At 38.9% G+C, this 25,064-nt stretch overlaps 1 protein-coding gene across 3 annotated transcripts in view; it reads left to right on the top strand.

The window, feature by feature from the left end:
* LOC117135602 overlaps window positions 1-22,684 on the top strand; it is a 79,943-nt gene extending 57,259 nt beyond the window's left edge. Inside the window, exons 2-8 of one of the 3 annotated variants that reach the window (XM_033295952.1) lie at window positions 20,676-20,725; window positions 20,782-20,887; window positions 20,937-21,151; window positions 21,210-21,321; window positions 21,380-21,535; window positions 21,605-21,772; window positions 21,825-22,684. In XM_033295952.1, coding sequence (XP_033151843.1) covers window positions 20,945-21,151; window positions 21,210-21,321; window positions 21,380-21,535; window positions 21,605-21,772; window positions 21,825-21,988 — 807 coding nt within the window. In that variant the 5' untranslated portion in view covers window positions 20,676-20,725; window positions 20,782-20,887; window positions 20,937-20,944 and the 3' untranslated portion in view covers window positions 21,989-22,684. The remainder of the gene's footprint in view (window positions 1-20,675; window positions 20,726-20,781; window positions 20,888-20,936; window positions 21,152-21,209; window positions 21,322-21,379; window positions 21,536-21,604; window positions 21,773-21,824) is intronic. The other 2 variants (XM_033295951.1, XM_033295953.1) reach the window with 2 other exon arrangements.
* The last annotated feature ends 2,380 nt before the right edge of the window (window positions 22,685-25,064 follow it).

The following is a 25,064-nucleotide window of genomic DNA, read 5'->3' as shown; positions in this document are numbered from 1 at the left end:
AACGGATGCTTCCGTGAACGGTATCGGTGCGGTTCTATCCCAAAACAAAAGACCCATCACAATGATCTCTATGACCCTCAAAGAGAGCGAGACACACTACGCCACGAATGAAAGGGAGTTATTGGCCATAGTGTGGGCTTTAGGCAAGTTACTCGGCACCCGAGATATTAATATTTATACAGACCATCAGCCGTTGACATTCGTGGTGTCCGATCGGATTCCAAATCCGAAGATAAAAATATGGAAAGCCATATTGATGATCATAACGCAAAAATCCACTACAAACCGGGTAAAGACAACCTGTGGTCTTTCCAGGCAGAACATTAATGCCTTGCAAAATTTTATTTTTTTTGTAACGTTCATTTTATTAATTTAAGATCCGTCCAGATGGACAATAATTAAATTTTTTTTTTTTTTGGGGTGGGGGTGTCATTTACTTAAGAGATTACATAGATGGATCGGAGTGTTCAGTCAGACGCTGCGACTATTCACAGCGAACTGTCACTGACCTACACGGCCAAAGCGACAGACCAGTAAACTGTTTCAGAAACCAAATTGTTATAGATGAAGCACGTTTCCAATTAAAGCAAAGCTTGGTGTTGTTTCGTATCAAAACTCGCCACTTAATCAATTTCCCCCTGGCAAGTTTTCAACACGACTTAATTGCTCATTTCCCGACTACGCAGTTTCGGTATTGCAAGAATATTGTAATAGACGTTACAATTAGAAACGAGCAGTTGGACATTGTTACGACAGAACACAATCGTGCAAACAGGGCGGCTCAGGAGAATACCAAGCAGGTTCTCCGCGATTACTATATTCCCAAAATGAGCAGCCTAGCAAAGGAAGTGGTTGCAAATTGCAAAATATGCACCAAAGCCAAATATGGCAGGCAGACAAAAAAACAGGAGGTTGAGGAAACACCCATACCAAGCTACACTGGCGAAATGTTACACATTGATATCTGCTCAACCGATAAGAAGCCATTCCTAACATGCGTTGACAAGTTCTCGAAGTTTACAATAGTGCAACCAGTGCTGTCCAGAAGAATAGTGGACGTCACAGGGCCCTTGCTTCAAATCGGAAACTTGTTTCCCAGAATCAGAACAATATATTGCGATAATGAGGCCGCCTTCAATTCGGAAACTATCACCTCTTTACTTAAAAACGGCTACCACATTGATATTGTGAAAGCGGCCCCGCTACATAGCTACATCACCTTGACAGAAATCGCCTCCTCCTTTGTGCCAGCTACGACTAAAACATCATCTATGTAGACAACAGCATATGAGCAAAGACCCTAGAATATCAAGATGCGTAACGCCATACGATTTTTTGGCCCACGATTTTTTGGCACACGATTTTTTGGCGTGGCTCTAGAGGTGGCACCAGGCTCTCTCGAATTTTTGTTCGAGAGAGAGAAAGCGGAGAGCGCTTTGGCGAACAGCTCTTTTCTACGCATACAGTGTTAGCAGACAACTGTATGTGTGCACACGTATGCTCATGCATTGTAAATTTGACAAAATATGCCCTTCACCTTAGAAGTTCGTTGACTTTAAATCTATCATATATTATTTTTTATCAATTGGCAAAATGCGACAAATTCTTGTTTTGCATTTCCCTAACGTTATTATCATTTAAATAAAGCTTAGAAATAATAATAGCCGAATCATAATATCAAAAAATAAATTTCAAATATGGCTTAATAGTAGAATATTTGTTAATAGAGTATTCAGTTTGCGACGTGTGAAAAATTAATAAGGCAATGATTGTTTAGTGCTTGTGTCCGCACTTCGTGCCTCAAGATATGACTTTTGCAATAAAAAGTTTTATATATTTATTTATTTTATAAATTTATAAATAAATTATAACAGACTCGGATTTCGGGAAACTAATGGCACCATCTGATCTTTTTTTTAATATTTGTAAAATACACATTAAAATTTTTAAAATATTTTTAAAAATAATAAAAAAACAAAAGTGTATAAAAAAGTTTATTATTGAGCAATGCATAAAATGCACAAATGAAAGTAGTGCTTTCTCATTATGGTTTTAGGTAAATAATGAATGTAATATATGTATATTACACATAATTAATTATCAACATATATATAAATATGTAAACGGTAGCTAATTCGAGCGCCGATTTTAACAAATGAATTTACAAAACTTTAAAATTATAATTATCAGGGCGTGAATTTTTAATTATTATTTTATATCATATTATATCATATATCATATTGCTACGAAATTGGCCAAAACTCCAAATTTGTAAATTCGTTTCTTTGATGAGAATTGATTTCGGACCAAAAATCGTCTTTTAGCACAAGTACGCACACATACACACGTTCTCGCCTATTGTTTTTACTCACACAAGAAAGCTAATTCTATTTTTAGATTTCTCAGGCTCTCAGCATAAGCGAGCGGAAAGAGAGCAAATTTGGCCTTTACCAAAAAAGTGAGTGCATAATGCCAAGCCAATGTATGGCCGTTACGCATTTTGTTATTCTAGAGTCTTTGATATGAGTATGCAACCTCACATAATGCTTTCATTGTGGCTTGTATTGTCTTTCTGTTGTGACAAAGGCTGTGCGTTCTATCTATTCTGACTTTATTGGTATCTGATAGGAACTGCTCGCCATATCGAGGCTAGTAAAATACATAGTCTATCAATTTGATCTGATATCAAGGGAAAAGGATACTTATCGTAAATTGTATTTGAATTCAGTTGCCGGTTGTCAATACACAAAGCATCACTACCATACTTTTTTCGGCTACATGGTATACCATTTATAATTTTGGTGGATTTTAATATTTCTGCAAGTTCAGCTTTGTCGGACTTACTCAAATTACTATCCCTATTTATAGAATCCATATAACTCATATTGGTAATGCTAGACAGTGTATTGACAGTATTAATTTTATACAAAACAAATTCGTTGGCACTAATAGTTACACCAAAGCCTTGACCTAAAATCTCACGGCCAATCAACACATCGTACTTCAAATATTTGTCCATGACTACATGGAACAGGATTTCTAGGGAAAAAAATTGTGCATGTCACGGAGCCTTCACCTATACAACTTATAAGCACAGTATTATTTATCATTTTTCCCATGAATTTATTATTGTTTCAATAAGGAACACTCAACTCCTGAATCGACGTGTGAAAAATTAATAAGGCAATGATTGTTTAGTGCTTGTGTCCGCACTTCGTGCCTCAAGATATGACTTTTGCAATAAAAAGTTTTATATATTTATTTATTTTATAAATTTATAAATAAATTATAACAGACTCGGATTTCGGGAAACTAATGGCACCATCTGATCTTTTTTTTAATATTTGTAAAATACACATTAAAATTTTTAAAATATTTTTAAAAATAATAAAAAAACAAAAGTGTATAAAAAAGTTTATTATTGAGCAATGCATAAAATGCACAAATGAAAGTAGTGCTTTCTCATTATGGTTTTAGGTAAATAATGAATGTAATATATGTATATTACACATAATTAATTATCAACATATATATAAATATGTAAACGGTAGCTAATTCGAGCGCCGATTTTAACAAATGAATTTACAAAACTTTAAAATTATAATTATCAGGGCGTGAATTTTTAATTATTATTTTATATCATATTATATCATATATCATATTGCTACGAAATTGGCCAAAACTCCAAATTTGTAAATTCGTTTCTTTGATGAGAATTGATTTCGGACCAAAAATCGTCTTTTAGCACAAGTACGCACACATACACACGTTCTCGCCTATTGTTTTTACTCACACAAGAAAGCTAATTCTATTTTTAGATTTCTCAGGCTCTCAGCATAAGCGAGCGGAAAGAGAGCAAATTTGGCCTTTACCAAAAAAGTGAGTGCATAATGCCAAGCCAATGTATGGCCGTTACGCATTTTGTTATTCTAGAGTCTTTGATATGAGTATGCAACCTCACATAATGCTTTCATTGTGGCTTGTATTGTCTTTCTGTTGTGACAAAGGCTGTGCGTTCTATCTATTCTGACTTTATTGGTATCTGATAGGAACTGCTCGCCATATCGAGGCTAGTAAAATACATAGTCTATCAATTTGATCTGATATCAAGGGAAAAGGATACTTATCGTAAATTGTATTTGAATTCAGTTGCCGGTTGTCAATACACAAAGCATCACTACCATACTTTTTTCGGCTACATGGTATACCATTTATAATTTTGGTGGATTTTAATATTTCTGCAAGTTCAGCTTTGTCGGACTTACTCAAATTACTATCCCTATTTATAGAATCCATATAACTCATATTGGTAATGCTAGACAGTGTATTGACAGTATTAATTTTATACAAAACAAATTCGTTGGCACTAATAGTTACACCAAAGCCTTGACCTAAAATCTCACGGCCAATCAACACATCGTACTTCAAATATTTGTCCATGACTACATGGAACAGGATTTCTAGGGAAAAAAATTGTGCATGTCACGGAGCCTTCACCTATACAACTTATAAGCACAGTATTATTTATCATTTTTCCCATGAATTTATTATTGTTTCAATAAGGAACACTCAACTCCTGAATCAAAAAAGTATGGAACGGGCTCACCAATTTGGTGCAAATTCCCTCTTGGATCGACAACGACGCACATATCCACTCGTTTCTCAGCCTGGCTTAACGATGTTGTGCACCTTGTTACAATATGCCCCAGCTGTCCACACTTGTAGCACTTTATGGTTGACATGTCCCTCTTTGGAGTAGAGTTGCTGTTTGAAGGGTTACTCTTCGCCATCTTCACTTCTTCAGCCATTCTGGTTCGGCACTCTGCGAACTGATGGCCAGGTTTGGCACAATAGTTACACTTCATGCGTGATGATAATTTCTGCTTCTTACGTTCTGGAGCACTAGCACAGTCTGGTGACTTTTAGTCATTGCGTTTAGCAAAAGCAAAGGCACGCAGTTGTTTTTCCAATTCGCTTCGTGTCTGGATATTCGTTGTGAATAATATACGCTGCAGTCGGTGGTCTATTTGAGCTACATGTGCGAGCACGACCGATACAGCAATTTCTTCATTGCTCATTTCTTTCCACTTCGAGTTCAATGCCGTTAGTTGTCTGCTGGCATATACAGACAAACGCTTATTCGCTCTTGGGCCATAGTTATACAAGTTAGCACCAAAAGAATTCACAACAACAATCTACGAAGGCTTACACACGCATCCGGCCGTGCACCAGCAGTAGCCAATAAATGCAAGAACACAAGATCACAAGTTGGCACTGACGCTAGCAGAAGCAGCGACGGTGCTGGGGGGTGTAAATACCACCCAATTTGGACTTTAAATTTAGTTCCGAGTTTTGTCAAAATAAAGACGGACCACCGGTCCGAACTACTTTTTTGCGAAAAAAAAACTGGCGCCCAACATTAAAAGGGTCCTGCCGCGGAAAAAATCCTTCGTCGCAACAAGAATCCAGTAAGTGCACCCCATAGGCTGCCCCGGTTCGCGAACGATAAAAACAACAAATCTGTAAGAGCACCCAACTGGCTGCCAAGATCACCGTGGGACGCATCCTGCAAAGAAAGGATTCACTTACATCGGCGTGAAGGCTATCGCCGCAGACGACTGGACGAGAGTGTTACAAAGGTACCCCAGTGCCCCCAGAAGCAAAAAGGAAGAATATCAAGTACTGTAAGTTAAACATGATAAGATATGAGAGAAAACACAACTGAAGAACATACAAAATCTATACGAAAAGTGAAAATATAATTTTTTTTTAATATAATATAATATAACATTTTTTAACAAAAATTAAAAACATACAAAATCTTTACGAGAAAATACAGAAAAAAAATTTCTGAAAACATACAAAACCTATACGAGAAACACTTTGAGAAAATATTAAGGAAAAATATATTATAAATAATCATGGCAAACCCAAACAATTAATTAGGCCTGCCCTACTTAATACTAACACAGGCCCCGAAGTAAACCAAGCCCTTAACGTAGCCAATATGGAGGGACAAATTCAGGAAATAGTAGAGAGAATTTTGAACCAAAAATTAAACTCAGACACTACACCACTACTTGATCAAACAGTCCATATCAATAATGTTAATATGAGTAATTTAGAACGAGTCCCAGATATAGTAAAATGTTTATTATATTTTTTTTTTTTAAACTTATTGCGTTATTTATTGGATCTTCTCTTTTTGTGAGACTAACACAATATTTATTCAAATCTTATTATATAACTTATATTAATTACAATGTGAAGTAATTGTATTAGTTAGAGACGGCCCTAGGATTTCTTTGCTGGGCTGGAGAATCTTTGCGCTTCAGTCGGCTCTGACTGTAGACTCGCGAAAGCGACTTCGCTAGAGGATTTTCGTGTGCGGTGAGCTTTGCTTGATGTTTACTTTTTTTCATCTGAATTTCCTCATTGACAAGATTTATGTGGAGGTCTCTATGGATGCTTTCGCTGCGTAGGTACCATGGTGCCCCAGTGATAGTTCGCAGAATCGTGGACTGAGCTCGCTGTATGATTTCAATGTTGGTTTTTGAGGCGTTTCCCCATAGTTCACAGCCGTATGTCCAGATGGGTTTCAGCACGGTATTGTAGAGGAGTACTTTGTATTCCAGACTAAGGGGAGAATTGTAATTAATAAGCCAGTGAAGATTGGCAGCTTTAAGCTTCATATGAGTCCTCTTAGATTCTATATGTCGCCGCCAGGTGAGGCGTCTATCTAGGTGAACGCCGAGATATGTTACAACGTCTGCTTGTGGGATAAATGTATTGTTCAGGGTACAGGGTGGGCAGGTTAGTCTGTTCAGTGTGAAGGTTACATGTCTGCTTTTGGTCTCGTTTATCTTAATGCGCCAGTCCGCAAACCATCTTTCCACTATTTTAAGATGGCAGGCAAGTTGCTCTGTTGCCTTTGCTGGGCATCTAGATCGGCTAAGTATTGCGGTATCGTCAGCAAACGTAGAGGTTGTGAGCTGATAGTTTGTAGGCATGTCTGCTGTGAATAGGGTGTAAAGAACGGGGCCCAGTACACTACCTTGGGGGACTCCAGCATTGATAACGCGGTCGTGTGAAGTCGAACTGTTACACCTGGTTGAGAACACTCTTTTGAAGAGATAAGATTCGAACACTTTGTGCGTGTTCTGGGGAAGCAGTTTTGTTATCTTGTACATCAGTCCTTCCAGCCAGATCTTTTATGATAGATGCTATCTCACTTTGGCTGAATGTTACTGGATTTATAGGGGACAAGCTTTTAGTTTCTACAGGGAGGACAAATGAGTTGCTAGCAGGATTTGGTTGGAATACTTTCTGAAGGTGATCGGCGAACGCATTAGCTCTATCTTCGTCGCTGCGTATCCAGCTTCCAGAGGGACCTCGCAGTGGAACTACTGTTTCTGCCGGTGGCTGTATGCTTTTGTGTGCTTTCCACAAAGGGTTCCTTCTGCTGGTGGGCGATAGTTGTTTGATATATAGATGCTGGGCGTTGGCTTCCTCAAGCTTAAGTGCCCTGGTTAGTTTACGTGTTGCTATTTTTAGATGTTCTTTAGCCGTTGGGGATCTATGATTCTGCCATTCTCTTCTTAGTCTTCGTTTTTCAAGTACTAGCTGTTCGATTTCACGATTTGTCTTGCTATGATTTGTCATTTTGTTTGTGTCTGGAGGTGTAGAGGCCTTGGCTGCAGCAACAAGTGTTTCCTCTATCGATTTGACCAGGCGATCAACATCCTCGTCGGTGAATACTGTTTGAGTTGGTTCCATGTGAGTACAAACATATCTCGCGTACCTTGCCCAGTTGGTCCTGTTGCCTGTCAGCCTGTAGGGCCGCTCAGTTATATGTGGTCGGTGCCAGAGAGTAAGTAGAACTGGAGAGTGATCAGATGATAGTTCTGCAAGTGACTCGGCCGTAATATTATTTCTTGGAATCTTTCTTGTTATTGCGAAGTCAATGAGATCCGGTAGCTTATTTGGATCTGCTGGCCAGTATGTAGGCCTACCCGGAGTCACATGATCGAGCTTGTTTCGCGGCTTAATGAGCGCGTTGTAAAGTTGTTTGCCCTTTGGGGTCAGAAGACGTGATCCCCAGTGCGTATGCTTGGCATTGTAGTCACCGGCCGCTATGAATCGCTCACCGAGTGAGTTGAAAAATTCCGAGAATTGGTCCTCAGAAACTACAAAACGAGGTGGACAGTAGTGCTTATGGAAGTGGATTGCAGGTAGTCCATTTCAGTTCTGTTATAAAGGTGGTGTTTGATGCGACTTCTGATAAGTATACCAGTGCCCCCATGGGCTTTGCCGTCCGGATGGTTTGTGGCGTAGAATAAGTATCCTGGGATATGGAAGTTGTGCTTGTCTGTTAGATGTGTCTCGGAGAGGAGCATGACGTCAATATTTTTTTCGAATAAGAACTGGGCAAGTTCGTTTTTATGCCGTGAAACGCCATTCGCGTTCCACATAGATATTTGAAGTGGAGACATTATATTGATTTGGATGACAGAAGAAGCTGTATCAGCATATTTTGGTTTCGCATAAGCTCTTGCATTGTGGTTTGCATGAATGTCAGTGTAGGACGGGCCCGATTGTGTCGGAGTGTGAGCGATGTGGGTGGTCTGAGCGCGTATTGATTCTCCGCGTTTGTTAAGGCGGTTCTTTAGTTCCTTGTATACTACACAGCCACGCCAGTTCACCGCAGTTGCTGCACATTTTAACAGAGATGTCTTCCTTGTTCTTATGGCAGTTCGCTGTGCGTACGCCTTAGTGTGGCCATATTCTTGGCAGTTAGTGCACTGCACTGGGCGATTGCGCTTGTGTGGCTCTTCCACTGTGATACGCCGATGCAGTAGGAGCTGTAACTTGTAGATTGGATGAACTTCATTTTTTTTCAGTGTCTGGCGCTCTGGCTCCAACTCGATTTTGAACATTGGTTGTGGTTCCTTATTTTTGTTTAATATGTTCATGACCATTTTTGCACTAAAGTTCTTTTCCTTGAGCGCTTCTACGATTTCAGTGGTCGAAACAGTTGCCTCAATCCATTTGAGAACAACCTGTAGGCCTTTTGCGCTTTTTAGTTGGTATGTATAAAAGTTTTTTCCTGCTTCATCCAAGAATTTGGTTAGTAGACGATGGCTATCCTCGGTTTCTATTTGAACCTTTGTTTCATTTATGTTCCCTTTTCTTAAGGGTATTACGTAAAATGAGTTTTCTCCTATAAGTGTGGCTATTTTGTTCACTAATGCACTTGAGCTTTTTTCGCGAATGTATATTGGAGGAGGCTTGACCTTCTTAGGTGACTTTGCCGGTTGTATACTTTCATCAGTAGAATTTGCCAGCAGCTCAAATCTGTTGGTGTTTTCTGGCGTTTTGTTAGTGAGCATGTTAGCATTGTCGCGTGTAATTTTTGATTTGTTTTCTGTTTGTTGACTTTTGTAATTTTGAGGGCTAAGTTTTCTTTTTATTGTTATGTAGCGATCCAATCCAGTCTGTATGGTGGACCCGGCGTTCTTGTTTACGTTTTGGCTTGCTGATAGCGCAGCAGAACCGTTAAATTGTGTTTTTGTTTTGATCGCTGGCTCAGTAGGAGCAAATGCTTGCGTCGACGAAATTGAGCGAGCTGACGATACCGTTCCAGTTGTTGTTGTGATTGCAGTTGCAGTGGTTGTTGTTGTCACAGTACTAGTCACCGTAGGTAAGCGTAAAGAAATTTCGCAAGTGTTTGGAGATTGAGGGTTTTGTGACAGTAGTGAGGGAGAGCAAGAACGCGCTCTTTATTGAGTTGTTGGCAATGGTAAACTTGTCGGGTTATGGGTGATTGACCGCTCGCTGTCTGCAGAAGTCGCGGAGACATAAGAGAAGTATGCGTTGTTTCGTTGCAATGAGAGCCGGCGATCGTCTTGCTCGCGTTGTCGCTGAACGCGAGTGTCTTTCTGGCTCATAGTGTAAAACTACTTGCTTATACTATTTCAAACACAGAATATGTATTCGAGCGATGGTGCATCGCACAGAGCGTCTCTTTCGCTTTCGATTTATTTGTTTGTATTATATTAATAACCATTCACTTCACTAAAAACAACCGATTTTATACGGAGCTCGATGAAAACACGTCTTCACATATATATATATATATATATATATATATAGTAACATGTTTATTAAAAATATATTCATCATTTGCAGGATCACCCAAATATTACCGAATTCTTAATGTTATCAGGAACAAAATTGTAGGCAACGCATACTCAATCCTGGAGTCTTACAACACTAAATTGGACAGCTATCTCAAAATGTTTGACAGCACACTACGCGGATAAACGCGTAAATTTTGGACCAATTACGCAAATAATAGCCAAACCCATTTAAGAAAATTCGAAGGCCCTGGTCGAGGACCACCCCTACCAAGAAAATCCGTACAACAATTCTCAAACGCAGATCGACAACCATTCATTACACACTTGGCTTATGTTCCACAGACCCCTAGAGTAGCTCATTATGTACCACAGCAACAATATGGAGGGAATTACCAACAACACTATGGCAACCTACCAACACAGCCACCAAGACTATCGGCCCCAAAGCCACAACCTAGGCCAGAGCCTATAGACATGGATAGAAGTATGCAGACAAAACAAGTTAACTACATAAACAGACCCAGATTTGGACAGCAGGAAAAGAGACCATCACCACAAGGACTAAACGGACTGCCAGACAAAAAACAAAGAAATTTTCATATAGACACCGCTAGCGAACAAACTACAGAGTATAACGACGAACCAACAGAAACTGAAGCAACACTCAATGAATACTATTCAGATTTCGAGCAGGATACAGAACATACTGAATACATACATACATACTGAATACATACATTTTTTAGAGTAGAACCAAATAAAATAGAATAACAAGATGCGAAACGGCCATAAATAACTTTTTTGGTGAAGGCCAAATTTGCTCTCTTTCCGCTCGCTTACGCTGAGAGCGTAAGAACTCTAAAAATAGAATTTGCTTGCTTGTGAGTAGAAAAAAAAAGAAAAAGAAGTCGAGAACGCGTATATGTGTGCGTGTTGTGCTAGAAGACGATTTTCAAGCCGAAATCAATTCTGATCAAAGAAACGAATTTACATATTTGGAGTTATGGCCAATTTTGTAGCAATATGATGAAATAAAATAATAATTAAAAACTCACTGACTATTATAATTTTAAAGTTTTTTAAATTCGTTTGTTAAGATCGCCGATCAAATTAGCTACCCTTTACATATTTATATAATAGAAATAATTATATGTAATATATATACACTACTTTTATTTTTGCACTTAATGCTCAACAATAAATTTTTTTATACACATTTGTTTTTTATTATTTTAAAAAATATTTCAAAAACTTTAATGTGTATTTTACAAATATTAAAAAAAATAGATCAGATGGTGTCTTTAGTTTTTTGAAGTATTAAAAATTTAAGTAATAAAAATTTATAAAATAAATAAAAATATGAAAACAGTTTGTTGCAAAAGACATATCTTGAGGCACGAAGGTCCGCACTTCGAGCACTCAACAATCATTGCCTTTTTAATTTTTCTCACGTCGCAAGCTCAATACCCTAATGACAAGTATTCTAATATAAAGTCATTTTCGAAATTTATTTTGTGATGTACATAGATTCGGCTATTACTATTTCTAAGCTTTATTTAAATAATAATAAACTTAAGGCAATGCAAAACAAGAATTTTTCGCATGGTGCCAATTGATAAAAAATAATATAGATTTAAAGTCAACGAACTTCTAAGGTGAAGGGCATATTTTGTCAAATTTACAATGCATGAGCACACGTATGCACACATACAGTTGTCTGCTTTCACTGTATGCGTAGAAAAGAGCTGTTTGCTGTAGCGCTCTCCGCTCTTTCTCTCTCTAACAAAAACTGGAGAGAGCCTGGAGCCACCTCTAGAGCCACGGCCAAAAAATCGCGTGCCAAAAAATCGTATGGCGTTACGCATCTTGTTATTCTAGTGTCTTTGGTAGAACACTCTTCGTTACCCTACTTCCAATCTAAAGCAGGTAATGGAGAGATGATCAACATTCTGATAGACACCGGATCCAACAAAAATTACATCTAACCAAGATTAGCTAAAACCAATAAAAAACAACCAACCCTTTTTCGTTAACTCTGTGGGCTGAATAATTTTTATAACACACCATACAATCGCCAATCTGTTCGACCTAAAAAATACTTTTATTAATTTTTGAAAACTACCCTCCTTAAAGACCTTCGATGCCATTATCGGAAACGATACACTGCGCGAAGTAAAAGCCCAAATTAATATGCGAAAGGGGTATATTTCAATACAGAATAAAAAAAGATTTAAAATAAAACAGAAAACCTCACGCGAAGTCAACAAATTAGATACTCAAGTAGAACACGCTACAGAAACTCAAACGAAACATTTAAGAACTAGAGAAAGCACAGAATGGTAATTGACTATAGGAGATTGAACATGGTTACCATTCCAGACAGATACCGGACATTAACAACGTACTTGCACAACTAGGACAGAATAAGTTTTTTTCAGTGATTGACCTCAAAGCGGCTTTCGCCAAATTCCACTAAGGAAATCCGATATCGAAAAATCGGCATTCTCAGTTAACCAGGGTAAATACGAGTTTACCAGACTACCGTTTGGACTCAAAAACGCTCCTTCAATTTTTCAACGGACGCTGGACGATATCCTTAGAGAACATATAGGAATTAGGTGTTTCGTATGCATCGATGACATCATCATCTTTACCAAAGCCATCTAAAAGACATCAAGATAATATTTAATATTCTAGAAGAAGCAAATATGCGAATCCAGCTCGAAAATATGAATTCTTCAAAAAAGAAGTGGAATTCTTAGGGTTTTTAGTAACCGATACTGGAATAAAAAAGAATCCCGAAAAAGTCAGGGATATCGAAGAATTTCCCGAGTCAAAGACCCTCAAAGATCTTCGTTCCTTTTTAGGACTCTCAGGGTTTTAACGTCGCTTTATCAAAGATTATGCGAAACTCGCCCTTTTAAGAGGGGAAGAGGGTCGAGGCCGTATTTCAAAAAATGCCTCAAACAGAACGCTAATCTACCTGGACAAAAACGCTAGGAAAGCATTACATTTTTTTTTTTTTCATGTTTTGCTTATTTATTGAATCTTCCCTTTTACTTAAAAGACTAACAATAAGTTCTCAAATCTTATTCTAAGCTAACTAAATATCATTTTATGAAATGATTCGTGCTGTTTGGCCCAACAAATTTAACGCTGGGCTGGTTGGTCGTTCCGGTGCAGTCGGCTTTGGCTGCATACTCGAATAAGTTTTCTTGCAAGAGGATTTGGATGTGAGGCTAGTTTTTCATTGTATTTTACTTTCTTCTCTGCTATCGTCTCAATGACAAGTTTTATTTGTAAGTCTTTGTGTATATTCTCGTTCCGAAGATACCACGGAGCTCCAGTAATGATTCTCAGAATCCTAGACTGCGCTCGCTGTACTATGTCGATGTTGCTTCTCGATGCGTTGCCCCACAGCTCGGAGCCATAGGTCCATATGGGTTTTAAAACGGAGTTATATAAGAGGACTGTGTGCTCCAAGCTTAGGGGAGAGCGAACGTCTATAAGCCAGTGTAGATCCCTTGCTTTTAGTCTGAGGTGCGTCGTCTTGGCCTCTATGTGTTTCCGCCAGGTGAGCCGCTTGTCAAGATTAATACCTAAGTATGTTACGTTATCGGCTTGTGGGATGCGCGTGTGATTCATTACCAAGGGCGGGCAGGTTTGTTTGTTTAGTAAATGTTACCTGTTTGCACTTTTCTTCGTTTACTCGTATGCGCCAATTTGCAAGCCATTGTTCTACACAAGTTAGATGGCGTACTAGTTGCATCGTAGCTTTTACTGGGCATCTGGATCGACTTAGTATTGCAGTGTCATCAGCGAATGTGGATATCGTTAGCTGGTAGTTTGTTGGTATTGTGTATAGGGTGTATAGAATTGGGCCCAGAACATTTCCTTGAAGTACTCCGGCTTCTATAGTACAATCGCTTGAAGTGCTTGAACTGCATCTGACCGCGAACACTCTTTTATATAGGTAAAACTTTAGAAGCTTATGTATGTTTTGAGGCAGCAGTTTGATTATTTTAAACATAAGTCCATCCAGCAACTTGTGCAACGTCTAAGAAGAGAGCTGTGCAGTATTCACGGTGTTCAAAGGCAGTGCGAATTTCTGTTGTGATGCGGTTAACCTGTTCAATGGCTCCATGTTTTGCCCGAAAACCAAATTGGTGCGATGGGAGTGTGTTGTGTGTTTTGAGGTGGGGACTGATGCGTAGCAGCACCACTTTTTAAATAACTTGGATAGAAAAGTAAGTAAGCTTATTGGCCTGTATGATGATGGCTGTGTTTTGTCTTTCCCAGGCTTAGGGATCATAATTATAATTGATTTCTTCCACATTGGGAGCTCGATGATCATTTTCGGGGTTATTAAGTCGTAGCCAGGCGATTTTCCAGTCTTCAGTTGCTCTTTAATGACTTTCGTTATCTCGCTTGGCCAAAATTCTACAGGATCTTGTAGTGCTAAGTCAGATGCAGTTAAAGGCGGGAGAGTAAATGAGTTAGTGGTCGGATTTGGTTGGTGCCTGTAGGTTCCTGTGGTCTTTCCACAACGAGTTCTTTGTGCCTGTGGGAGTTAGATTCTCGATGTACCTTAGTTGTGCGTCTGCTTCTTCTTTCTTAAGCGCTTTGGTAAGTCTGCGAAAAGCTGCTTTTAATTTACTCTTTGCGTTAGGTGATCTGTGCTCCTGCCACTCCCTTCGATGTCGTCGTTTTTCAAGCACAAGCAGTTCAATATCTCTACTTGTCTTGTTAAACTTTATACTGCATACATGGTTGTCTTGTGGAGTTGACGCTTTTGCTGCTGCGACAAGTATTGATTCTATATCACCAGCAAACTGATCAATGTCTTGCTCGGTTTCCAGGGGGCTAGAAAAGCCGGTATGGGAACAAACATATTATTTGTACCTCGCTCAGTTGGTCCTATTGCTCGTAAGCCTACACGGTCGCTCGATGTGTTGTAGCTGGTACAAAAGATCAAAGAGCACCGGACAGTGATCAGATGAGAGTTCTGGAAGTGCCTCAGCTGTAATCATTGATTGGGGTATCCTTTTTGTGATGGCAAAGTCAATTAAATCTAGAAGCTTCATGGGATCTGCTGGCCAGTATGTAGGCGCTCCCGGGGAAACATAGTTAAGTTTGTGTTGGGGTTTGATGATTGCGTTGTACAGCTGTTTTCCTTTAGGGTTCGCTATCCGAGATCCCCAGTACATGTGCTTGGCATTCCAATCGCCACCTGTACAAAACCTTTCATCAAACGAGTCAAATAGTGTTGTGAATTTTTCCTCAGAGATTGTGAAGCGAGGTGGGCAAAAGACAGCAGCCGTTATGGCATTGGAGGTTTATAGAGGTACATTGTAAGCAGTCTTCTTGCCAATTACCAAGAAAGTGGTGCTTAATTCGCAATCGTATTAGTATCACTGATCGGTGGCTAGACTCATCCTGAGTCTGCACTTTCGTTTCTTGTATGTTACCCTTAGTAAGAGGTATAACATGGAACTTGTTTTCTCCGATAATTGCAGCTAGTTTGTTAACCAGCGCACTTGATGTTTTCTCACGTGTACAAATTGGTGGCGGCTTTATCTTCTTCTTGCCCTGCTCCTGCACTTCGCAGTCATCCAATAGTGCAAACCTATTTGATTTTGAGTCATTGGAGGCGTTGGCTCAATTTATCTTCGGCTGATTACCAGCCTGCTTGTGTTGGAAGCATTCAATAAACTAAAACAAACTCTAGCTTCCGAATAAGTCATGCTGGCTTATCCAGATTATAGTAAAGAATTCCAATTAACCACCGATGCCTCCGATTATGCCATAGGAGCCGTATTAGCTCAGGAGAACAAACCAATAATGGTTTTTTCTAGAACCTTAAGAAAGGCAGAAGAAAGTTACGCACCGAACAAAAAAGAAATGCTGGCAATAATTTGGTCAATACAAACTCTTCAAAATTTTTTGTATGGTCCAATCAAAATAAATATATTTACAGATCACTAGTCTCTCACACACCCAACCAATCCAAAAAGACGTAACGATCAAATAGAAAGATGGAAAGCAATTTTAGAAGAATACACCCACGAACTTTTGCACAAACCTGGCAAGGCAAACGTGGTTGCCAATGCATTTAGTAGACCTCCGTTGCAAACGCATGGAGAACTAAAGGAAACTACAAGAAATTTATCCACTTTTTAATAATTACAAAACCAGATTCTCTAATAAAATAGTTACAGACCTGACCGACGAAAATGACCAAGAAAACGCAATTATATCGGAACACAGAAGAGCACACCGCAATAGCAGCGAAAACAAACAGCAGCTGTTAGAAAAAGTATATTTTCCACAAATGAGGGCTAAAATAACGAAGGAAGGTCAGACCTGCAAAGAACAAAAATACGAAAGGCACCCAAATAAGCCAGAGCTACAAAGCACACCTATACCACAATATCCAGGGCAAATTATTCACGTCGACTTTTATCTCACATGTAAACAAGTAGTCCTCACAGCAATAAATAAATTTTCTAAATTCGCACAAGCTAAAATAGTCAATTCACGAGCAACCCAAGAAATTAAACAACCCCTGAAAGAAACATTAATAAACTTCGGTATTCCTGAAGTAGTGATAACAGATAACGAAAAGTCCCTTGGATCAGGTCCCATAATGCGGATGCTGCTAGACCAGTTCAATATAAAGGTCTATAAAGCTATAACTAATAACATTGGACTTGAAAATAGGGAGCAGCTTGGACGTATAACATTAGAGGCTAAAAGTACCCCTCAGCAACAACTTTTCATCGTTACTCAGCCTATACGGGGGCCTAATTACGGTTTTATTGGCATCAATTAGACGGATATCTAATTGACCTGTGGTAAGTCGGCTACTTGGTATACCATTTATAATTTTGGTGGATAGGATTTTAATATTTCTGCAAGTTCAGCTTTGTCGGACTTACTCAAATTACTATCCCATTTATAGAATCCATATAACTCATGTTGGTAATGCTAGACAGTGTATTGACAGTATTAATTTTATACAAAACAAATTCGTTGGCACTAATAGTTACACCAAAGCCTTGACCTAAAATCTCACGGCCAATCAACACATCGTACTTCAAATATTTGTCCATGACTACATGGAACAGGATTTCTAGGGAAAAATTACAAGTCTTTATGGTAGCTACAATTTGCATTGTGCATGTCACGGAGCCTTCACCTATACAACTTATAAGCGCAGTATTATTTATTATATTTCCCATGAACTTATCTGCTAATTTTTCTTTCAATAAGGAACACTCAACTCCTGAATCAAAAAAGTATTGAACGGGCTCACCCATTTGGTGCAAATTCCCTCTTGGATCGACAACGGCGCACATATCCACTCGTTTCTCAGCCTGGCTTAACGATGTTGTGCACCTTGTTACAATATGCCCCAGCTGTCCACACTTGTAGCACTTTATGGTTGACATGTCCCTCTTTGGAGTAGAGTTGCTGTTTGAAGGGTTACTCTTCGCCATCTTCACTTCTTCAGCCATTCTGGTTCGGCACTCTGCGAACTGATGGCCAGGTTTGGCACAATAGTTACACTTCATGCGTGATGATAATTTCTGCTTCTTACGTTCTGGAGCACTAGCACAGTCTGGTGACTTTTAGTCATTGCGTTTAGCAAAAGCAAAGGCACGCAGTTGTTTTTCCAATTCGCTTCGTGTCTGGATATTCGTTGTGAATAATATACGCTGCAGTCGGTGGTCTATTTGAGCTACATGTGCGAGCACGACCGATACAGCAATTTCTTCATTGCTCATTTCTTTCCACTTCGAGTTCAATGCCGTTAGTTGTCTGCTGGCATATACAGACAAACGCTTATTCGCTCTTGGGCCATAGTTATACAAGTTAGCACCAAAAGAATTCACAACAACAATCTACGAAGTCTTCCACGCGCATCCGGCCGTGCACCAGCAGTAGCCAATAAATGCAAGATCAGCGTCTGGAGCGCTTCCGTGGTAGCGACGATAGCAGAGTCAGCAACGGAGTTGGCACTGACGCTAGCAGAAGCAGCGACGGTTCTGGGTGGTATAAATACCACCCAATTTGGACTTTAAATTTAGGTTCGATTTTTGTCAAAATAAAGACGGACCACCGGTCCGAACTGCCTTTTTGTGAAAATAAACAAACGTTTACTTTAACTTACATGTTTAACAAAATGGCTGCCGGCGTCTGTACACTATCATATAGTTGTGTAAATAATACTCGGAATTCTGGCCACTTTATTCCACCATAGCAAATCTGGGATAACCATTGGAATGCTCCTCCTTTGAGTTGCTGATGAGTTGCCTAGTGCCATAACCAAAGCGCTTCCTTCTAACACATTTTCTGCCATAATTACCATATATGAACAGTTTTGCGCCATGCAGCTACATCTGCACTTGCAGTGTCTGGATTAAACTTTGGTAGCGTAACTTTGCTGGGTTACGTCCTCATTTTGGAAGTCTGCATAGATTTAATCAACTCCATGAAATTTTTGCTTTCCGATTCGAATAATGCACGCCACTGATCGCTCGAGAGGTCTTGGGAGTAGGCCGATCCCACTTCTGATGACGGAGAAGCAGAGCGCGTCTTCTCTTCCACTTCAGTATCCATATTGTGCAGCACAGTAAGTCGCCTACTTGTTGTTCGTTCTATCGTTCTCACTGGACTAATTTACTCAAGCGTCGCTCTCTCGATGCTTTTCTTCTATTGCTCAATTTCAATCAATTATTTCATCATCCTTACTTTGTCTCCACGAAACTCCACGAAACTCTACAAAAGAACAACAGGCGCCATGCTCATTGAATACACGCACAAATGATGCTCACTTAACAACGGAACGCTTTCCGTGTATTTTATTATTCGCTACTTATTCTTAACATAACAAATGAATATCATTATTTCGGATACATTCAAAAATAATATGTTAGATCTACTCAATCTCCGACATATGCGTAGTTCTGCTAAAAGACGATTTTCGGGCCGAAATCCATTCTGATCCAATAATCCACGAATTGACATATTTGAAGTTTTGACCAATTTCGTATAAATATGATGGAATAATATAATAATAAAAAATTCACGCCGTGACTATTTTAATTTAAAAGTTTTTTAATATTCGATTGTTAAAATCTCAAAATCAAAAAGAAGCATTACATTGAGAAAAAAATATTTCATAAAAATAATGCGTTGTAGGAAATAAAAATTTATAAAATAAATAACAATATGAAAACTGTTTGTTGCAAAAGTCATAACTTGAGGAACGAAGTGCGGGCACAAGCACTCAACCAATCATTGCTTTATTAATTATTGACAATTATTCTAATCAATTTTGAAATTGATTTTGTGATATTATGTACATAGATTCGGCAATTACTATTTCTAAGCTATATTTAAATAATAATAACGTTAAGGCAATGCAAAACAATAATTTTTTACATGGTGCCAATTGATCAATAATAATATAGATTTAAAGTCTAAGAACTTCTGAGGTGAAGGGCATATTTTGTCAAATTTACAATGCACACATAAAGTTGTCGGATGTCACTGAATGCGTATAAAAGGCCAGTACAGCTCTCCGCTCTCTCCCTCTTGAACAAAAATTCAAGAGAGCGTGGAGCCACCCCGAAAAAGCCGTGTGCAAAAAAGTCCGTAAGGCGTTACGCATCTTGTTATTCTAGTGTCTTTGGTTAAAGGGTATACTAGATTAGATTAAAAGTATGTAACAGGCAGAAGGAAGCGTTTCCCATGTTAGCCTATGTTGCCACGCCAATACAAAAAATTGTTTGCCACGCCCACTCTAACGCCTAAAAACCGCCTTAAACTGCCACGCCCACATTTGTGAAAAATTGTTGTATATTTTTGCATACATGCAGTCTTGTTAATTTTTATCGATTCGCCAAAAAACTTTTTGCCACGCCCAGTCTAACGCCCTAAAACCGCCCAAAACCGCTTCTAATTTTTTTTTTCTTGTAAATTTCTATAGATTTGCCAAAAACTTTTTCCACGCCCACTTAACTCCACCAACATCCCAAAACTTCCACGCCCATAATTTAAAAAAAAGTTTGGGTATACTTTCATATATGTGTTACTATTGTAAATTTCCATCGATTTACTAAAGGACTTTTTGCCGCGCCCACTCTAACGCCAACAAGTCAGCCAAAACTGCCACGACCAAACTTTAGATGTGTAATTTTTATCTCATTGTATTCTCCAATATCTCCGATATCCCAGAAAAATGTCAAAATTTTTCGTTCGCATTTTACTAGCTGAGTAACGGGTATCTGATAGTTGGCGAAGTCGCCTATAGCATTATCTCTTTTTTAAGTTTAATTTTTTTGTTAACAGTGGTAGATTGAGTTGAAATATTTGCATAGCTAAGTATTTTTTACGTAATATTCCCGTTTGTTAGATGGTGTGAGGTTTGTGGATGGATGTTTATCGCATATCCAAGGAAAATGGCAAGAGTAAACGTGGCAATCTGTTTTACAATCAGCATGTAAAATATTAATCTTCTTGTGCTTATAGTTCCTGAGACCTTGATGTAAATACGGGCAGGACATGGCCAGATGGACTCGGTTAGTGATTCTGATTAAGAATATGTATACTTTATAGGATGGGAAACACTTTCTAGGTAGACGGAAATAAGTTATCCAACGAATCTGGACAACGAATCCCCTCATCGTAATCCTTTATTAAAAATGAAACAATAAAATTAATATTTTATTTAACATAAAAATGTAAGAAAAAAGTTTCTATAAACATTTTATATTAAAAACAACATTCTAGGAACTAAAATGCATTCAGTGGGCATTCATTCCGCAATGGCGATCAAAAGGCAACGGAAACGTCGAGATGAACAAAAAAGGGCGCGAGAAAGACGTTATAGCACGCAAAGTTCTGAAAGCGGGGAAACATTTCATTCTCCAACAGGATCCGTGAGGCGAAAATATCACCATCCTCGTCATGCAGTTAGTTCTGGCCCGGGAATGCTTGACAGCCAGGTTTATGTTTAAAATAATAAAATAAGTAAAATTTATGATATTTATCGTTTAAATATAGGTAGTTACTAGTATTGGCATGTTGCATATAGGTATTGTATTCGTTGTGTTTGGAGTTTTTCTTTGCGGCGCTGGTATTATTCCAGACGAAACTATGTCATGGAAGTTATTTAGTAAGTAATTTTAACAGAATATTCTTTTTTTATTTGCTGCATATAATCGATTTCTTAGGCTCAAGCTCAGCCTGGTGGAATGAAGTAACTTGCACAGGATTATTTTCTCTTGGATTGGGACTGTTTTTACTAGTTTTAAACTGTCTTATAAGTCGAAAAGAGGAGGAGGATCTTGAAGACTATGTGCAACGTCAACTAACTCGATCTCGCTCTGGTAATATAATATTACTTATGTAATAATTCTTATGTAAAATATTTGTTAAAATAAATACCTAATTTTCAGGACACCGACTTGAAAGAGATGTTGAAACTGGTGTTTTGACAACGCGCCATGCACGCAAAGCTGTTGCCTTACAAAAGGGCGGACGTAATAACTCTCCTACAGATGTTTCCGTCGTAAATTGCGGCTCTTCAGAGAATATGTGCAATGGACCGATAGTCGTCCATAATGGTAAAATAATTAGTATCAGCTTATAGAAAGCAGTAATTAATATAGTTTTTAGTTTTAAACAGTTCTGATGCTATCCTTGAAAAAATTGTGGAGGAGGATAATACTTATTTAAACGAACGCAGCTCCGGAATATCTCCGATTGATTTAGAAAATGATAAGAAACAGCTCTTAAGAAGAGAATCTCTAAGTGACGCAATCAGTATAACGCGTATTTAAGAAACTTAATTTTTTACTCCTTACAAACACTACATGAACAGATAGAAATAATTTTTTTTATATCCAATGGTTTTATAATACAATAATCATATATCCTCTTTGTCACTTACGATTGAATACATTTAATAACACTAACACTGCATAATCATTATAACATAAAACCCAAATGTGTGTTTTAGTTAAAACAAGAGAGAATGCTAGAGAGAATCAGATGGTAAAAATGAGAACGCGAAATTTCATAAATTTGCTGGGATATCGATAGATATTGGGGAATGAAATGAGAAAAAATTTAAAAATTGTTCAAAAGTGTGGGCGTGACCGGTTTGACGGCTTTAAGGCGTTAGGGCGTGGCAAAAACGTTTGGCAAATCGATAAAAATTTACACGACTAATAAAATTATTAAAAAATATCCAAAAATTTATAAAAAATTTGGGCGTGGCAGTTTTGGGCGGATTTATGGCTCTAAGATGGGCGTGTTTACAAATCGATAGAAATTCACAAGACTAATAAAAATGTGGAAAAATATCACCACATTTTTCAAAAGTGGGGGCGTGGCAGCATGGGTCAATAAACTTGCGCTGAGTCTTTGTCTCTAGAATCTTTATGATTAATCTGAACCTTCTAAAATTAATAGTTCCTGAGATCTCGACGTTCATACGGACAGACGGATATGGCTAGATCGACTCGGCTATTGGTTCTGATCAAGAATATATATACTTTTTATGGTCGGAAACGCTTCCGTCTGCCTGTTACATCCTTTTCAACGAATCTAGTATACCCTTTTACTCTACAAGTAACGGATATAATAAGAGAGGAAAATGGGAGCTCGAAGTTATCGGGAAGCTATCAATGATTCCTTCGATACGTGTTGATTATATTATTTTACGATCTTTTGGTGCAAAAAGTTAAGATAAGTGCGTTAAATGAAGACCCTTCTTAGAAGATAGAAGATTCCTAAACTTTAACTTTGTTACATGTCATCTTTGGAGGCAGTTAAACTCTGTGGCACCTCGGGTGTGCAGCAATATCTTCGTTATCTGAGCTCCCATCTCTCACGATCACTCTATTAGTTTCGCACCTACACCCTAGGCTTATCGTTCAGCTGTTCGCTCTGCAATTCAGTCGCTCATTATCATTCGCTTTTCGTTACCTATACATATCGCATCGGTGCAAAATCTCGTTCGCTAAGCCCAATAATATCGTTCGAAATCACTAAATAAACTTCGTCCTTTCATCATTAAAAATATCTAATGAAAAAGCGTATTAGTCACCAAAAACGTAAGTAATATTAAACGTCCAGCACGTGTACTGAAATTCGCAACCTATACTGCCTGTTTATTTATGACCGTGTAAACACTTTTTTATGAACATACATATTTGTTTACGTATGTTTATATGTATCTATGTTATGTATTTATATTTGTATATTAACAGTTCTTATGGGGTCTCGCCACCCGCTGGACAAAGCGGATGGGAACAGAGCAAAGTGTGTCGCGCCCTGTTCGAACATAAATCAGCTTGGTTCGATGACAGGCTTGCAAACACTGCAGTGCTTGTTTACCAGTGTACTGGTAAAGCATGTGATGCGACGCACTCGATCTGGAATGCCACGCGCGCTATCAAAAGGCGCTGTGCAAGGAAAGCGCCATTGGATAATAATAGTGGTGCATGATGCCGGACTGACTTAGATCAAGCCGAAGTGTTTGCTGTTCATCTCGCGGAGCGATTCCAGCCTCTGAACCCCACCAGTCCCCAGGATGTTGACGCGACTCACGACCAGCTGTCCCAAGCGCTCCAAATGGACTTGCCGATGCAACCGATCACCCCCAGCGAGATTGCTGACGTCAACGCCAAACAAAACCCCAAAAAGCTCCAGGGCATGATACTATCTGCAACTCAACCCTAAAGGCACTACCGAGATGTGCGATCCTCTACATTACGTTGTTATTCAACGCTATGGTGAGGCTGCACCGTACTTTGGCCTCCTGAGGTCGTATCTCGAAAAGAGAACATTTGCGGTACGATTCCACTCGGCCCTGTCAAATGTACTTGGAAGTGTACTTGGCCCGCTGCTTTATTGCCTGTACAGCTACGACATGCCTCGGCCAGAGGGACGTCAATGTTGGCCACATTTCCTGACGACGTGTGTGTCACCTACAGGTACTTTGCATCAACATTTGCGGAATGGGCAAAACGCTGGAACATTGGCATTAATGGTGACAAATCTGCGAATGTGTGCAGCAGCGACAAAGCACTTCTGGCTAATTGATTCGCGAAGTAAATTGTCACTCTCCAACAAGCTGACAATTTACAAGCAAATTATAGCGCCAATATGGAAGTATGGTTGACAGATTTGGGGCTTGGCTTGCGACAGCCAAATTCGCTTCATTCAGGCTGCCCAAAACAAAATCGTCAGGACGATTACCGGCTGCGAATGGTACGTAAGGAACTCAACCCTGCACAAAGACCTCAAGCTAGCCACTGTCTTTGAGGAAATAAACATACACTCTAGCCGGTACCACGACAGGCTAGAGAGCCACAGAAATCGCCTAGCCAAGGCAATGTCCAGAGCCTGCCCACCAAGAAGGCTCCGCAGGAGACAGCCGAAGGACCTCATCATACGGTCCCCCTTGACGAGAACCAGGAGATGATGCTCTCATATTGTTATAATGTTAATTGGAATATTTGTATTATTGTTTTGTACAGCTAACTCTTGTTAGCCGGCGCGCCTGCGAGGGCTGAATTAATAGAGACCAAGGTGACAAAGGGGTTTTTCAGCTACCCCGTATGCCTTAATAAAGTATAAACAAAAAAAAAAAAAAATATATTTGACCAATTAAACTAATTTACTATAGCGATTAATATTTATGAACGTGCTAGTTTTGCAAGTGAGCGCATGTTAGTTTTGCAAATTAAGAATAATTCAAATTTTGTGCCTACTTCTATCTATTATTAACTAAGTGATCCGGCAGACGTTGTCCCTCACAAAATTTGTATTTAAACAGATGACTTTTTGGACTTCTTTCTATAAGAGGAAATTGTTGAGGTAATAATCTTTTTTTGTCATTGCCACTAA

The sequence above is a fragment of the Drosophila mauritiana genome, chromosome 2R (assembly GCF_004382145.1).
Source record: "Drosophila mauritiana strain mau12 chromosome 2R, ASM438214v1, whole genome shotgun sequence".
Lineage (NCBI taxonomy): Eukaryota > Metazoa > Arthropoda > Insecta > Diptera > Drosophilidae > Drosophila > Drosophila mauritiana.
This window is presented reverse-complemented; position numbering and strand designations above follow the sequence as displayed.